This window comes from Tamandua tetradactyla, chromosome 6 (assembly GCF_023851605.1).
Source record: "Tamandua tetradactyla isolate mTamTet1 chromosome 6, mTamTet1.pri, whole genome shotgun sequence".
Lineage (NCBI taxonomy): Eukaryota > Metazoa > Chordata > Mammalia > Pilosa > Myrmecophagidae > Tamandua > Tamandua tetradactyla.
The window spans coordinates 102256364-102273774 of record NC_135332.1 but is presented as its reverse complement, the minus strand read 5'-3'; the positions used below and the strand labels follow the sequence as shown (position 1 = coordinate 102273774).

The window sequence follows — 17411 nt, the reverse complement described above, 5'->3', positions numbered from 1 at the left end:
TGTAGAGCTCTGTGGGTTTTGATGACTGCTGATATTATGTATATCTACCCACATCTTAGTTTGTTAATGCTGTTGGAAATGCAATATACTGGAAATGGGTTCACTTTTATAAAGGGAATATTTTAGGTTGCAAGTTTATAATTCTAAGGCCATAAAATGTTCAAACTAAAGCATCCAGATGAAGACACCTTGATTCAGGAAAGGCTGATGGCATCTGGAACACCTCTGTCAGCTGGGAAGTCTCCTGGCTGGCATGTGCTGGTCCTTTGGCTTCTGGTTTCAAACTGCCTTCTCAGGGCCATTTTCTTTCTACATCTCCAAACATCTCTGTCTATGACAGCTCTGCAGTTTTATCCGAAATGGTCCCCTCTTAAAGGACTCCAGAAAGCAGATGAGGACCCACCTCAAGTGGGCAGAGATACATTGCCATGGAAACTACCTAATCAAAACTCATACCCACAATTGGATAGGGTCATATCTCCATGGAAACAACTTAATAAAAAAAATCCCACCAAACATATTAAATCAGGATTAATGAACATGGCTTTTCTTGGGTACATAGCACTGTCAAACTGGTACAACCAGTAAGTATCATTCAGAATTATTTCACTGCCCTAAAAAACCTGTGCTGCTTTTGTTCATCCTTTCCTCCCTCCAAACCCATGGCAGCCACAGATCTTTTTATTGTCTCTTTGATGTTGTCTTGGATATAACTACAACCTTAAGTGTTTGAAATTACTTGGTGGCTGGCTTGGAAGATGTTATCCATCAGTCCATTGGTTATTTAGAAGTTATCCTTGATCCTCTTGGTGACAAAATCAAAGAAGTGACTCTTCTAATACATAGCATCAGATTATTCAAATGGAATAGACCTGGCCCAAAACCTACAATGGCTGTGATGGTCTTTTTTTTTTTTTTTTTTAGAATTGTAATAAACTTCAGGTTATTTTAATTTTTTTTAAGATTATAAATACTATTGTACTTAATATTTTTGAAGCACTTCTTTACAAACTTGGCTGATTGTTTTCCTAGGATAAATCCTTTAAAAAAGCATACTTTTTTTTTTAATTTAAGGAAACAAACAATACACTTAGAACCACCAAAAATGGGTATCTTAGGTAGCTTAACCATCGGCATATTTAAATCTATATGCTCGTTATAAAGCGATGTTTGTGCAGTAAAGTTTCATAAACCAATTTAAAATTAAGGCAACAAGGAAAAAAAATCTACAAACTTAGATAGCAAAGTTCTTAAATTCTAAGTGTTAAACATTAACTTAGATACCATTTGATCAGCTGTCAAGACTGTGAATGTTCTCAAAAGATGTGATGGTCATTTTTGAGAACAGTAGCAAAGACTTCCCTGTGTATAACTGGGCCTCCCCTCATTTTAAGAGCAGTACCTTCTTTGGGAAGAGCCAAGCCTATTGTGGGTTGTTATTTCCTGAAATTGCAAAGTAGACCAGCCTTGGAAGAATCTGGGGCCATAAGGATTTTAGGAATGAGGTAGGGTCAGCAGTTCTGTGGGAAAGTTGTCTTCAGTGAAAATGGGGCTAGCCTGCAGGGTGGTTTACCAGGATATTTATTTCTTATTTCCTTATACCAGTTAACTTTGTTGCTGGTGAGGATGCTGGTGAATTTTAGTAGGAAGCTCCTGCTTGGCTGGAAGTTTAACACTCCCCTACCCTCAATGTGTTGAATAAATTAGGTTGATGATGATAATGATGATGATGATGATAAAAGTTGTTAGTTGGCAGCTGCTTGTGCCTGAAAATGCATAAGTAAGGACTTTCCATATATTATCTCATTTAATCTTTGCAACAATTCAGCAAAGAAGGCATTAATTCTTTCTTCCTTCAGATGAGGAAACTGAGGATAAAAGAGATAGAGTGACATGCTAAACATCCAAAAGTTAATCAATAGTAAATCCAGAATTGTGGCCTGGGAAGGTCTAATTCTATCCAACTTGGACTCCATCCTTGGTCAGCTAGGCTTGCTTTTATCTTTGTACTTGAAGGTCCAAATGTTGAAGTACCAACCTCCAGCCTTTTTAGTGTTGAGATGAGGCAAAATGTTATGAGTGTGGGACTACTCAGAGAAATATTAGGTTGTACCAAGTGAAACTGCAGATAATTGACCATTTTTTTGGCCTACAGAAATAGCAATTTCATATTTGATAAAAGTCATAAAAATAAAAGATGGTTCTTTGCTGTCTCTGGCTTCTTTGCTCTAGAACCATGATCTCTACCTTTGCTGCTTTACCAGCTGTTGGGGATTGAATCTTGCTCCCCACAGAAGGCACATTCAGGCCCCAAACCATTGTCCTATGGGTGTGAGCCCATTTCTACATGGGACCCTTGAAGGTGTAATTAGTTAAGATGTGCCCAAATTGAATGAGAATGGACCTTTATCCAATATGGCTGAGGTCCTTATAAGCAAGGGAAACTGAACACAGAAGAGAAGCTATAGGAGGCAGCCAGAAGCTGGAAGTCAATGGAACCCACTTGAAAAAAGGAGAAGACACCATCCTTTGCGTGTCATAGGATGGAGGAGCCAAGAACCAAAAGCAGAATGCTGGCCCCAGAATGCTAGTCTTCAGGAAGAAAACATCACCTTGCTGATGCCTCAGCTTTGGTTTTCTCCCAGCCTCAAAACTTTGAGCCAATAAATCCCTGTCATTAAGCCAACCCATTGTATGGTGTTTGCTTTAGCAGTGAGGAAACAAAAACACCAGTTTTTCCTATCCCTGTGCCACCACTGCCATCACTGTTTCCACCATATTCCACTACTGTTTTTATGCCATTCTAGGACGCTTTCCCAAACTTAATGCTCTTCCTTTTAACCTCCAAAAGGTAAACAAAATATAGGAAGTCTTGCTCTATTTGATAAATAATCCATGTTAACCAGAAAGAAAAAAAAAAAAAGATAGAGGGCACCTATTGCCACAAAGGGTTCCTCACTTCTGCCTCTGCTCTTCCTCAGGAATCCCCTTTCTGGGGCGTGGAATATTGAGGGGACTTGTTTTCATTGGGCTGGGGAAATTTGTCTCCATTTGTTCAACATTTTTTTCTTCTATGTCTTTATCTTCAATTCCTCTTCAGCCTAAGTTTGCTTGGCAGCAAGGACTTTAGGAAGCCTAGTGGACCTCACATACTCAGGGGCTGCACTTTCAATATTTCCTGATCAAAAGTCCAGAGATTTGGGATTGCCTATACTGAATCAAAATAGGAGTCTCTCTTCTTCCCATTTCTGGATCCACTGATTAGGCTCTAAACCAAGGCCTGAGGCCATTTACTGAATTCTAGCCCTCTGCTCATACAGAGGTTTCTGTCAGACAAAATGTGGGTTTGCCTCTCCAAGACTTATTGATTCTGCACAATAGACAAAAATGAAAAGAATGGCCATAAACATGCATAGCATATATTTTTAAATTTATATATAAATTATGTGCATATAAATATGCCAACACTGGACGTTCAGCTCCTGCTGCAGGACAGCATATGATTTCACAGAACCTGACCATAAGTGAAAATAAACTTAACACAGGTTTCATAAAAAGAAAATTTATTAAAATTTAATGCTACATGCTTTTAAATCAGTATGTTAAAGCTCACTGTATTTTATTCAATTATTAAATGTAAGAGAATCTATGTATAGATGCTAGAATTTCCCCCCTGCTCAGCTAGTTCTCTAAATATAAGCAAGTCATTTAACTCCTCTGGGTCTTGTTTTGGTTTCTTCTCATGCCAGCCTGCTGTGATTCCTTTTGACTATAAATACAGACTTCGTGGCCTAGCAACTCTACCTCTAGAAGATTATCTGAAGGAAATAAGTGTATAAGATTATTCTTCACATTGTCACTCATAACAGAGGAAAATTGGAAACACCCTAAATATTCAATAATAGGAAACTGATGGACTAAATCATGGAACATATGTTATGCTATGCACTCCTTTAAACAATAATGTAAAGAATATTTGTTAGCATTGAAAAACTTTGACTGTCCCTTTTAAGTGAACAAATTAAATGGTATAATGACATATAATAATTTAGTTAACATTTCTTGATTGCTTATTATGAAGCAGTGCAATACGTGAAGTGTTTACTTTAGCTCATTTAATCCTGATATACTCTTCTGTTATCATCCTTGATTTACAGATTTGGAAACTGAGGTGTAGAGAAATTAACTGATTACATCTATTAAAAGGGGAGTTAAGATTTGTGTGTAGCATTTCTAGCTCTAAAAACACCAGGGCTCTACGTTCTGACTTTAGTTATTAAAACCAAAACCAAAAGCCCCAAATAAACCATATATGCATTAAAAGAGTCTTGAAAGATATTTTAATGCTTCTTTTTTTCTGAGTGGTGGGTTAGGGTGATTTTTCCTTTCTGTATTTCCTATATATTTTTTTCTAGTTAACATGCATTATTTATAAAATAGAGCAAAAAATGTGGAACTGTATCTCAGAATGTATCTGTATCTGAGATTAACTGTATCTCAGAATTCTCTTAATATGAGAATTCTAAAAATCTAGATTGCATATCAGACTATATAAAACCTAAGAAAAACAGGCTGCCTTTCTATATAAAATTTTATGCCAGACAATGAAATTTAAATACTTCAATTATCTGCTTTAAAAATTGAATAAGGAATGATGACCTATCACCACAAAACATCCTTGTGGCCTGACTTAGGGTTTCAGAAGTAAGTCTTCAGCCAAATCTGTGTTCCCTATTCATAAGTGTGTAGCTTTGATGTGTATGTGTGTATGTGTGCATATGCACGCATGCTTGTGTATATGTGCACATGCACATTGTTTCCCAGGAGTTAATTTTTTTCATTTTAGCCAAAAAAAGAGGCCCTTATTTATAGCAACTGAATATGACGTCTGGTGTTAGAATATCCGTAGAAATACTGCTTGAAAACTCATATAGGCCCCAAAGCCATTGAAGAGAAACAAATGTCTTCCCCATTCCAGTGTCATAAATGCATTATGGCAGGAGAAACCTCTATGTTGAAATCCATGGAAAGGCAAACTTGGCTATGAGCTGTCATACCCAGAAGAGTATTAAGACTTCCCTGCTACTCCCACACCTGATCTGAATCAAGCTGTTGGCTTGTTGCCCCTGTACCCCTTGAACCCTGAAAGCTTCCCCTCCACCCCACCATTGAACCCCATCCTCCAGGTTCAAAGCTTTCCCAATCCAGGCCTCAGGAAGAGCTGATGTCAGAATTCTCTGGGTCAGCCTCCAGGAAACACTGTTTTCTCATCTTCTTCAGACTTTGCCCTCTGGGTTTTCATAAGTTTTACTGGATACCCCAGTACTCGCAGAGGCCCAGTACACCAAAGTTACTTTTGATCTGGTGACTCCTTAAGTCATCTATGAGGTTGAAGACGTGTCCTGGCTGTTGTACCTCCTGCTGCCTGTATATCGACCTGCTCTCGAGAGCTCCTTGATTGGCTTTGTAGCCCTCCCCAGATAACTTGTCCTGTCTCTTCACACCCTGTTATCAGGGTAAATCTGGTTAGAACAACCCCTTGACCATCCCAGCTTCAGGTTGTTCTCTTTGATTTGCACTCTGAGATCCCTTAGAACATGCTGATCTCTATTGGGAATCGGAATTCTTGCCTGTCCCTTTGCAAATTCACTTCCTCTTTGATGTATTTGTCTTGCTGTTCTTTGTATCTCAGATCACACTTACCAGGATGCCTCTCACATAGTAGGTGCTCAGCAAATAGCTCTATAATGACTGAGGTTTATGTTTAATTTAACACAGGTTGCAGAAACGAATGAGCACAAATAAAATAAATGTTACTTTTTCCACTGAAAATTGCATTTTGATAACTGTGGCTTGAAAAATTAGTACATTGTGTGTTTTTTTTAAATGAAGATTTATTGCTATTGTCTAACATGGGAAGAAAGACAAAAAAAATTGTTTGCAGGATCATTGGCTTGAGCATGTCAATGGCACTGTTGGACAATTCTTGTTGAGTGTTAAGATGATTTATGTAGCAGACTGAGGATTTCCACAGTAATACGTTATAGTCTCAAACTATCAAGACTTGTTCATGCAGAGACAAAAGAATCTGAAAAATACCTACTTCTGAAGGTCTTTCCAAAAGAAATGGAGAAAATGCTATTTAAACTCTTTCGGGAGAAATCACCATGTACCTGCAACACTGTAACTTCAGAAAACAGAGAAGAAGTTGATTATTTTTCTAATAAACTCCTCAGTTTACTTGCATTCTATTCAGTTATATGAATCTACAACAAGAATGTTCAATAATAGAAGATGAACCATTTTAAACATTGGTATAGATCTATTAGAAACTTTTCAAGAATTATATTACAAATTAAAAATTAAGGCATTCTGTATATGTTTACAGTGCTATTTATTTCTCTTTCAGAAAGAGATCATTATGAGATACATATTTAACAATGTTATAACCATAGCCACATTTTAGTGTATGCATGATTGCATGAGCCCATCACGTGATTTAAGAATACACACAAGGTGGATCTCTGAATTCCTCTGAGTTATGGGACTTCTTGTCACCAAAGATTGAGGGCTCTTTATAATGATTGCAATAGGTGGACAGAGACCCACACGTATGAGGCCCCTAGGTGGAAAAACTAGATTTTAAAACAGAGAAGGAAAGGCAAGGACCAGAGAAACTTCCTGTTTGTTCCTGGCCAACATATATTGGCACTCTATCCTAAACCATTTGAAAACACAAATTCTTTATATTCAAAAGACAAATCAGCTTAATTAACATTCTGCTTCCAGATATACTAATGTAGAATAAGAATGTAAAGTAAGAACAGGCTGTAGCAAAAGAGAAGAGAAACTAATACAAACAGTATTCCCAAGTCATGGAATATGTAAAGCAATACGTAAAATTGACAAGGAATTGAGTTCATACTTGGACAGGGGGAATGACAGCTTCCATAAATCAGATGAGAAGTTTCCTTGGAACTTTGAAATGGGGTCTGGGAAGGTTGGACAGTGAGGAAGTGACCAAAAGAGCATCCAAATGTATCAAAACATATCAGAAGTCCCCCTTGTTACTTTGTATAATGCCATCAGTCTCTGAAGCCATCCCTTTAGTTACCAATTTGACCTTGCGGAGATTTCTAGGAATATAAGACAGTGTGTTAGAAAGGCTAGCTTTTGTTGCATAGCTAGCCACTAGACATTTTGGTTCATAAATTCACTGAGTCTCTAAGTTGGCTTGGTATGAGCTGAATTGTCAAGAACTGATCAGCTTTGCTTTCAGACCTGCCATGGAATTCCATGAAGGAGCAGAGTTTTGGGTACTGTGTACATTCAGTGATTATCTTCCGAGCTCTTCAGCATCCCTTTTCTACTCATGCTTCCATACTACCTTTTTATTCTTTAACATCAAAACTGTAACTTGAACCCATTAAAATAAAGGGGATGCTTTTTCTTAGTGTTTGTGGGGAGCAATCGAACCATACATTATGTACTGAGTGGGCTATCCTTTCTCCAATATGAGGTCTGATCAACAACAGTATACTTAAATGCCTTTAGGATGATACTGTGTGAAACAAGTCTAAACCTAAAAACATCCTGGGTGGAGTCATTTGTTTTCTAGGACATGACTCAATCCAAATATAAATCCATTTAACCATAACCCTAGCTATGCTACAGTGGCCATTTTCCTAACACTTTCTATGTGGCAGACATCTATTTTTAGGCCATTTGCATATGATTTTGCTTTCAGTCCCCATAAAGACCCCATGAAGTAGTTGTTGTCACCCCCTTTTACAGATCTTGAAACTCATGGAGAATTAAAAAAAACTTGCCCCAGCATACAAACTACCTGAATGCAACCCTATCTATTGGGTTCCAAAGCCTCAAACCCAACACTCTCTACAGCCTCTCTGTATCAGTCACAGAAAGAATCATTAGGAATTTTCCTCAACCAGTCCAAAGCCTATCTTCTTTTCATCAAATCTGTGGCACTCTATAAGCCAAATGTGCAAATAACCATTGGGAGGTGTTAAGAAAATTCCTGGAAATAGTCATTGAATCTGTTATTTTAGAACTATAAAAATACTCTCTTGAGGCTGATAATATTTTGAAATTACTACTTCAGTGCTTCTCCTCATGGTCTTGAAAAGCTGCTCTGTATTCCAGAATTAGCTAAGCCTCCTTGTCGTACTCTAACCCAAATTCATAGATTCTTGGATCCTACTCCCTGGGCACAGAAGAAATTCTCATGGTGGGTTTTGCACACTGCCCCCGGAATAATAAGAGAGGATTCGTATAACCATTCCAGTACCAGCACTGCAGTAAGAGTCTCTGCCCCTGTAACTACTGAGCCACTTAGGGTCAGGGAGAACCTGGCTAATGAGCAGCAGTGTAGTTGTGAATTCTTGGAGTGAGGGGGAATCAGGTTTGGGTCATAAAGCTTGGCTCTGGTTTAAACCAAACCACTTTGCATGCTTTTTGTTTGCCTTTGGTTAATACGATGCAGGTCCAAGACAAGATTCATACCCCTTTCTCTCCCTAAGAATTTTCTTTCCATTGGTACAGATGGTCACTACTGACTTTTTTATTTGCCAGAAGGAGGGAGGCAGTCTGACTCAGACCCACTGCCATTAAAATTCTCATCATGGCATGGTAACGCGTGATAAGGAAGATGGCACCACCTTTGAACATCTATACAAAAAGTTAGCTAAAATAAATAGCAGTCAGTGGGTTGTCTTAATAGGAATTTATTGGCTCATGGTTTCAGAAGCTAGACAGCTTGCTTCCTTCTGGGGTCAGTATCTTCTGGCTGGCTTGAAATCTTTGGAGTCCTATCACATGGCATTTACATGGCAGTGTCTTCTTTCTCTTCCAGATTCCATTAACTTCTGGCTTCTGGCTGCTCCCTGTGGCTCCTCTCTCTGTGGCCTTCTCCATAAGGCCTCCAATCTTAGGATTGAGACCCCTCCTGATTCAGTTGGGCCACACCTTAACTGAAGTAGCCTCATCAGAAGGTCCTAATTAGGATGAGTTCACACCCACAGGAATGGATTAGGAACTCTTTTGGGGGTAATACCTCCATGCCATGATACTACCCTTGTGATAGCATCATACCCTGAAACCTGGTTCTACAGAACCTCTGAAGACATGGGGTTGACTCAGTACTGGTCTCTAAATCAGGCTAAAAGCTAAGGTAATCTTGCTGTCTCATGGGGATCTGCAAGGGTCTATCCTATAAAGGATCAAATGGTCTGCAGTCCCGAGAAGGTTGGAGAATGAAGGACCCTTCAAACTCTAGGCCTTACCAAGATTTGAGGAAGGAAAACAAACTCAAGTCAGCGGACAAATGAAGAGTCCGTGGGGTCACCCAGGGATGGCCTTCGCTGAGCACTCGGACCTTGGTGTCATCACCAGTGTCCCTGTCTCTCTTGTCACAGTACCCTGAACCTTCTCTGTGCCCCCCACTCATCTTAGGGGGCCTTGCAGCTGGCCATACATGGCATTGGGGGATTGTAGCCGCTACCTACAGTGCAAGTCACCCAGCAGCTTGTCAAGTAGCTGTCACCCATGGGATTCTGGTGCAGGACTTTGGCCTCCACCAGGTCTATTGCTGATACTCTACCTTCAGTGGATATTGCTGTAGCAGCCCTGAGAACCAGAGGGTCACACATTCTTCTTTCCTGGTCCTCTGGGGAGCTCTGGGTCACAGTGAGATGGTCAGCCACTTCAGGAGTGCAGAGGAGTAGCCAGAGAGAATACCCAAATTTCCCTATACTGCTCGAGTCTTCTCGACACTCTGTGAAATTGATGTTACATACTATATTGTCAACTGATCACTGCAAAGTCTTGGAAATACAAGATGTTTTTGCAAGCCCGTGGAATAGCAGTGGTATATTTACAACCTTCATGCCTTTACAGGGTCCTTTTAGGCTTCATTCATTTATTTAGTGATTCATTTGTTTATGCGTTCAACAACAGTGAAGACTGTTTTAACTGGCCAATGTGGGGAGTAAGAAGCAAAAATACTGAATTGCATCCTATTTTAATATATCCCTATATGTCTTTAATATGAAGCTGACTATTGCTAAATAAAACTTATTCCAATTAAGTTCAAAAATAAAAATAAAGTTGCCATTTATTTCTTATGAATCAGCATTGAAGAGTTAGCTCATTTATTTCCACATTTTAAAAAATTGGCAATTATTTTGGCATTGAAGTCTTTGTAAGTTCTGGGCATTTTGATATTTGCATAATAACCATTATACCATCTTAATAACTGTAATATTATCAATTACAGTGTCAGGCTTGTGGCAAATAAACATATCATGACTTCAATGTAAAGAATAGAAGTTACTAAAAAACCTTGCCTTGTTAAAACTCCTGATCCATATAACTACCGTTCCTGGTTAAGTTGTGGAATCTGTGGTTTTGGTATATAATTGCAAGGCTTAAATAGCGTTAGTGTGTAATTACATGAAAATAAACCATGTAGCTTAGTTAAATTGCAATGCAACTGTTATCAATGAATGTTAAGTGATACCAATTAAACCTTCCTTTGAAACGCCACGAATTAAGAGCTAACTACTAAAGAAACTCTAGAACATAAAATCATAGCATGCTATTTAGAAATAAATGACCCCTGAGTATTTGCAGAGGTTTAATGGCATTTGTAAAATTAAAAACACCTTCCTCCCTCATCGCTGGCCTTGCTAGTGCCTTATTTGGAGAAGTCCCAAAAAAGTACCCATCAACTTCTTAAAATGCATGTGCCAAGTCCCACCTTCGCAGTGTTGACAAAGAGATTAATTAAGCTCTTGTGCTCATATATAGTAACCACTTGATTTTATTGGGGTGGAATTTGGGGCAAGTAAATACCAGATACTAATGCTAATGTTCCTTACTAAGTTAAAACTTGGTGAAATTTATTGATCAAAAATGGGTATTAGCAATTTTGTATCAGCCAGCCTGATAAATAATTGCAATTGCATTATGAACTCTGTTCATCAATATGCCAGAGGGGTGACACTGGACATGTTATTTAACTTCTGAGCCTCACTTTTCTCATCTGGAAAATAGGGGGAATAGCTATCACAGGGATTAAATGAAGGTGGCATCGCCGAAGGACTCAGTATAGTGCTTCTCACCAAACAGGTGCTAATAAAAATGCTTCTTCTCTTCCCAGCTGCCCAGCAGAAATCTTTTATATTTTCTTCTTATACTAATATTTAAGAAACTGATAGCTTACATCTAGAGACCCAAGACCTGAAATAAATCATGCAAGTGAAGATGAACCAAACCTATTATCAATAAAAATATATTTTTTTAAAAAGTTGTAACCATACCTGTAATTTTCCCAGAGAGTACTAGTATATTTTTCAGGCAGGGTATATATCCTGTTAGCAGAATTTGGTAATGGATAATTTAATTTTCAGAGCTGGTGATTTTTCAAGAAGAACTTTAGATATTAAAAAAAAAAAAGTATCTTCAGGTCACATGAATCAAACCTTCCCTTCATACATCCCAATATCTAACCCACACAAACCACCACAGGACCAGGTCTACAAATCCAGATGTTCCAAGTAGCTCTTCATTTAGTCTGGACTTCTGACAGCACCTAAACAAATACATCAAAACTTGTACAACATGTAGCAAGTGCAACTTGAAGGTTTTCTTTCTGTTAGACAAATAGACGCCATCTGGAAGAAATAACCCTAGGCCCTTGGACACAGGAGCGTGGAGCTTATTGGCCGAACTCCCATGAATACTTTATACTACTTTCTTTGGCTCCTGCTCCTTCCCTGCTCATTTTAAATCTTGCACACTTCAGCAGGCACCGGGCTCTTTTAGACAAGGGGATCCTTGTTACCCACAGCCCAAACACTGTGAAGACTCTTTTAACTTGAAGAATTATCTGGACCTGGATTGTTTCCTCTCATATTACGGCACCTGCTCTATAAAGAACTGCTAATTATCACTGTGTATTGGTATTAATTTGTAACAATGTCTTATCATTCAATTCTTCTTTATATTTCTCAATGTTTACCACTGTTCCATTTTTAAACAGGAGTTATCTTTGAATAATCTTCCCATCCTCCCTTCCTATTCTACCTAATGCTGTTCACTGAAGGAAAAAGCTGCAGATTACTGTTCTTTATTTTACTGATTGGCTTTTATTACTGAATTAGTAGTATAATGATATTGGTAATATTTTGCCTTTTGAAATGGAGTAAATGATTTTAAATGAATGTGATATTACTTTTCAGGTTCTGGGGGAAAATGAAACAACTATGTGTTGATGGTCAGAAATCTAGTAAGATTTCAGCTTTATTTTAATATAATGTGGTGATGAAAATATCTTCTCATGGCATTTTTTTTTTACATGTAGCACACTTTCAATGTAACCACAGCAGTCTACATAAGTTACTTCCTTATTAATTATTTTTCTTTTGTCAGAAGTGAGCATCTAGCTTTGCAAAACCCAAAAGCCATTGCCCCAGAACTTCTGGAATTCATTTTATTACAACCCGTGATCTGAGAATTAGGGAGCCCTATGAAACAGGTTTGATCAAACATTAATTTTATAAATTGCCTGCCTTCCCCACAATTCCCACGAAAAAGGTATTCAGCCAGAGCAAAACTCTGGAAAAAATTAATGGGACCTTTGAAATCTGCTTGAGTTCAGCTTCTTGGAAAAATAGAGCTGCCTAATGGAAGCACTCTAGAGAAGAGGTAGATATGCCTTTGAGGCCATTTGCCTTCCCTGCACATTAGTGAAACTGCAGCCAGATAACCTGAGCATTTGAAATAGCTTTGCCAACTCTTTAACGCTCCTTGTAATAATATCTGAAGGGACGACGTGTGTTTGTTCATGATGATAAAGAACACGGGATGATAACGTGCAATGCTCTCGCTATTATCTTTTTGCAGTCGTACCCTGGCCCGAGCCTGGAAAGTGAAGACTTTAATATCCCACCCATCACCCCTCCCTCCCTTCCTGACCACTCGCTGGTGCACCTGAATGAAGTGGAGTCCGGCTACCACTCTCTCTGTCACCCAATGACTCATAATGGCCTGCTCCCGTTTCATCCCCAAAACATGGACCTACCTGAAATCACTGTCTCTAATATGCTGGGACAGGACGGGACGCTGCTTTCCAGCTCCATCTCTGTGGTAAGAATCTACTTACTGATTTTTGGTGGGGAGTGAGGGGCAAGATGAGGGCAAGGATAATTTCGTATGAGGAGCTTTAAATTGAGGTTGACATAGCATATGCACAGATATGTTTTATTTCTGTTTTAGTTTTTTTTTTTTTTTTTTTGTATGGCTTTGTTTTTGTTTGTGTGTTTGGCTATGGAATATGTGTTTTTAGCTTTGGAAAACATTTCCCCTAAGTCCTGTATATCCTGAAGCAGTTTTCTGCTGTATATTTAAGTCAAAACAAAGCCCATTAATTACTTGTTTGATCACTTAGTTTGCAACCAGAAGTCCTGGATAGTATTCTGGCATAGAAGATGCTGTCATAAAGTCAAATTAGCTTATTTGCCTTCAGACCAAAAATCTTAAAAAAAAAAAAAAAAAAAGTCTTCTAAAAAGATGCCACTTCTCATCTTGGGCTGGTAAAATCCCTAAGTAAAATCCCCATGACCTCTGGGGATGAACTGCTATTAAACTTGATTTCCTTCCTCTTTTCCACTTTTATGTTATACATATTTACATAATAGGTAGCAAGAAAACAATCTTCATTTGTATTTTGGAGGTATAATTCTGGTGATTAGAATTTACCACCATTAAAGTGTCTCAGTCGATTGGAGCTGTTATAACTCCGAACATTTTAATGTTCTAAAATTCCCCAGTTTACTGGGGATGTGGACAAAACTAGCAAAATCAAATTCCCAGGTCCCACCCAGGAAGTCCAGAGGTCTGCATTTGAAACGAGTTCCCCATATTTGAGAAGCACTGTCTTATCAGAAAACCTTTCCTTCTGATTTTTATGTCATCTGAAAACTTACTGATTTCTCTCTATACATCCCAAGTACAGAAATAAATTTTGGGTAGTAACAGACAAGCTTTTTACCATATTACTAAAACCTCTCTCTCTCCCTGATCTAAAGTGACTTTTTTTTTTCCTGATCTAAAATGACTTTTAATGAGCACTCTTCTGTTGCCATGCTCAACCACTCATCAGCTCAACTAATGCATCATTTTTGTAATTCACTGTCATGTTTACAATGCATAAATCGATTAACTTGCCCCAAGTAGGTTGTTTCTAATTTTAAAAAATGATTCCATATTATCAGTTATCTAAATCATTTGGAGGTTTATCTCTAACTCGAGTGACTTCACGAGAAAGTTTTTTTTTTTTTTTTTTTTTTTTTTTTTTAAAGGAAAGACAGAGAGAAGGAAGGAAGGATAGAAGGAAGGAAGGAAGGAAGGGAAACATCTTTTAAACATTTTCTTGTTTTATTGTATTCTGTTTCTCCGTTTTTGTTACATGGGCTGGGGCCGGGAATCGAACCGAGGTCCTCCGGCATAGCAGGCAAGCACTTTGCCCGCTGAGCCACCGCGGCCCGCCCGAGAAAGTTTTTTTTTTGTCAATCATGAGCAAAGGGAGAAAAACACAAGCCTCGAAAGAAACCTCAAAGTACTTTCTTTAGGGAATGGAGCCTGGATCCTAATGTCATGATAATTGTTTCGGTTTGCTAAAGCTAATATGCATATATAATGGGTTGGCTTTTTCAATGGGGATTTATTAATTATAAATTTACCGTTTATAAAGTAAGGCATTGAGAGGAAGATACCTTCTTAGAAGAAAGTCTGCTGGCATCTGGGGTTCCTCTGCCACACGGAAAGGCACATGGCGATGTCTGCTGGCCCTTCTCTCTGGCTCTGGTTGCAATGGCTGTTGCCAAAATGTCTCTGGGCATTTCTTTCTCATTTAGCTTCTCCAGGCATTTTCTTTCTAAGCTCTCTCTCTCTCTTTCTGAGCTCTCATTAAGGAGCTCAATAAAGGATTAAGATCCATCTTGAATAGATGGGGTCACATCTCCATAGACACAGCCCAACCCAAAAGTCCCACCCACAACAGATCTGCCCTACAAGAATGGATTAAAAGAGCATAGCTTTGTTACGGGGTACAAAACAGATTCAAACAAGTACATTCCATACCCAGGACCCCTCTGTTCTTTTTAGAGGCAAGCTACATTCATCCTATCACAGTATCACAAAAGCTTAAATCATTTCAGTAATGATGAATAAGTACAAAGTCTTATCAAAATAAGTTTACAGGTAAGGTCTGTCTTAAGGCAAAATTTTCTCTGGCTGTGGACCTATGAAACTTAGAACAAGTTATCTACTTCCAATATACAAAAGAGGGATAGTCATAGGATAAATGTTCCTATTGCCATACGGAGAAATTAGAAGGAAAACGGGTCAAAGATCCCAAACAGTTGCAGAAACCTACAGGGCAAACTCCATTAGATTTCAGGTTGAGAGTCATTCATCCTCAGTCTTTAGAAAGCTACAGTTCCACCCTGTCCAGGGGCTTCCAACACTGAGGTGAGGGTTGCAATGTTGGGGAGCATCGGGGAGACCATCGCGTTCTCCATTCCACCCCTCTCCAAACAGTGGGGTCATGGCGAAGTTCTCCCTAATTCCCAGAGAATTCAGACCAACACAATAATGTCTAGAATTCTGATCTGATTTGGCAGCTCCCTGGACAGCCAAGTGGGAAAAACTCTGCAGCACTAGTGATGGCAGAAAACTCAGCACTCCCTGTTCAGCTGATGAGATTTAATTCCACATTTATAAATTTATTCCTAGGGAATTAAATATACCTTCATAAGATAGAAAATACATTTTTAAGCAAACATGTTAAATATAAAAATCTAAATAATGTACTTCAAAGTTGTCGCCTTGAAAAGTTGCATGTTTGTATCTCTTTGGGACTAAACCTTGAGACACACCTCATGAGTCCAGAAAATTATGCAGGCTCATGTCTTTATGGACACCCCGTATTCCTAAATAAGGAGAGGAAGGACACATGCAGTAAATGAACTATGGATTTTATCCTCTATGGCAGGAGGGATGAGATAGTAAGTTATATTTTAAGACTCAGAATCTATTGTCCTCCATATAATTTACCTCCTTCAGAGCCATATTTTATTCTCCTTGCACATTCCCAAGACCAGCTCAATACATCATCCCTCTTGAAGACATGCTTGTTGCAACTTGAGGAAGTAAGGGTCTATGAGTTATCCAGGTTTGCTGTGTTATGGCAGCCAGTCCCTCTTCCAATGGCAGACTCGGGATTGGACCTCATCACAGCCATGTTTCTTATCCCCTCTCCCACTGGGCTTTCCTCTCTTCCCATCAGCAACTTTGCTCAGTCATCTTTCCTTGTGGTCTCCCCACCTAACCTACTGCCAACTACAGGGCGGGTATTTTTGCCTCAGTGTTTTACTTCCCTTGGAACTTTGAACATGTTATGGAGGCAGAGGGAAGACAAATCCCCTTGTTGGCTTGAGCTACAGGAATGAAGCCTTCATTTGCTCTTCTAGTTCTTTGCAGGGTGAGCCTGGCAGGCTCAGGGAGGGTGGTGAGCTGTCCCAATGCCACTCAAGACTCATTCTGGATGGAGGTTGGCTTCCACTTTGTCTATCCATAGTACTATTCTGAGCATTTTACGCTTTGTAAGCAGAAAGATATTCCTGCAGATAAAACTAGTCTTGATGAGGCTTTGGATAGTGTTAAGCAGGGTCCAATAGAACTTTCTGGAATAAAAGAGGTATTCTCTAATCTGTGCTGCCCTTTAACAGTAATCTCTGGCTGTTAAGCCCTTTAAATGTGGTTAGGGTGACTGGAAGGCTAAGTTTTAAGTTTTATTTATGTAACTCTCATGTTTTAAATTAAAATAATTTTGTTTGTGCATGTGTTTTTATAAATGTTTATTCCTCTTACTTAGAGTAACCACATGTGGTAAGTATGATATGGGCCACTGTGGGTCCAATTGTGGATGTTGCTTCTGACATCTAAATCTACAATAAATCCCTTATTTTCAAACCAGCACGAACTTGAAGAAAGTAGGTTTGGAGGTAGAGTTTGTCCTAAGAATCCTGTTTCAAACCTTGGCTCTCTGGCTAAATCCCAGCAGCCAAAGTGTGATATACTATAAAGTTGCAATAGAAATATAATAAAGTGAGAAGAATCCGGAGCTATCATTCACTTGTAAATTCCTTTGAGGAAAAAAAAAAAAAGCCTCTATAGTTCTTGTTTGGAACCATCACGTGACTAGGATACCAGCGATCAATATGTACATTTTGGATGCTTGCTATGGTTTGAATGTTTGAAAGCGTTCAAAAGAATGGTAAGACATCGTCTCTGTCTTTCGTTTGCTTATAAACTCCTGTGTAAAGCCT

General features: G+C 38.8%; 1 protein-coding gene across 5 annotated transcripts in view; it reads left to right on the top strand.

The window, feature by feature from the left end:
* Positions 1-17411, top strand: part of TOX (thymocyte selection associated high mobility group box) — a 350259-nt gene that overhangs the window by 171483 nt on the left and 161365 nt on the right. For all 5 annotated transcript variants that reach the window (XR_013178209.1, XM_077166832.1, XM_077166836.1 and 2 more), the window contains exon 3: positions 12925-13167. Coding sequence is in view for 4 of the 5 variants with exons in the window: in XM_077166832.1 (XP_077022947.1) it covers positions 12925-13167 (243 nt within the window). In the remaining variant the exon portion in view is untranslated. The remainder of the gene's footprint in view (positions 1-12924; positions 13168-17411) is intronic.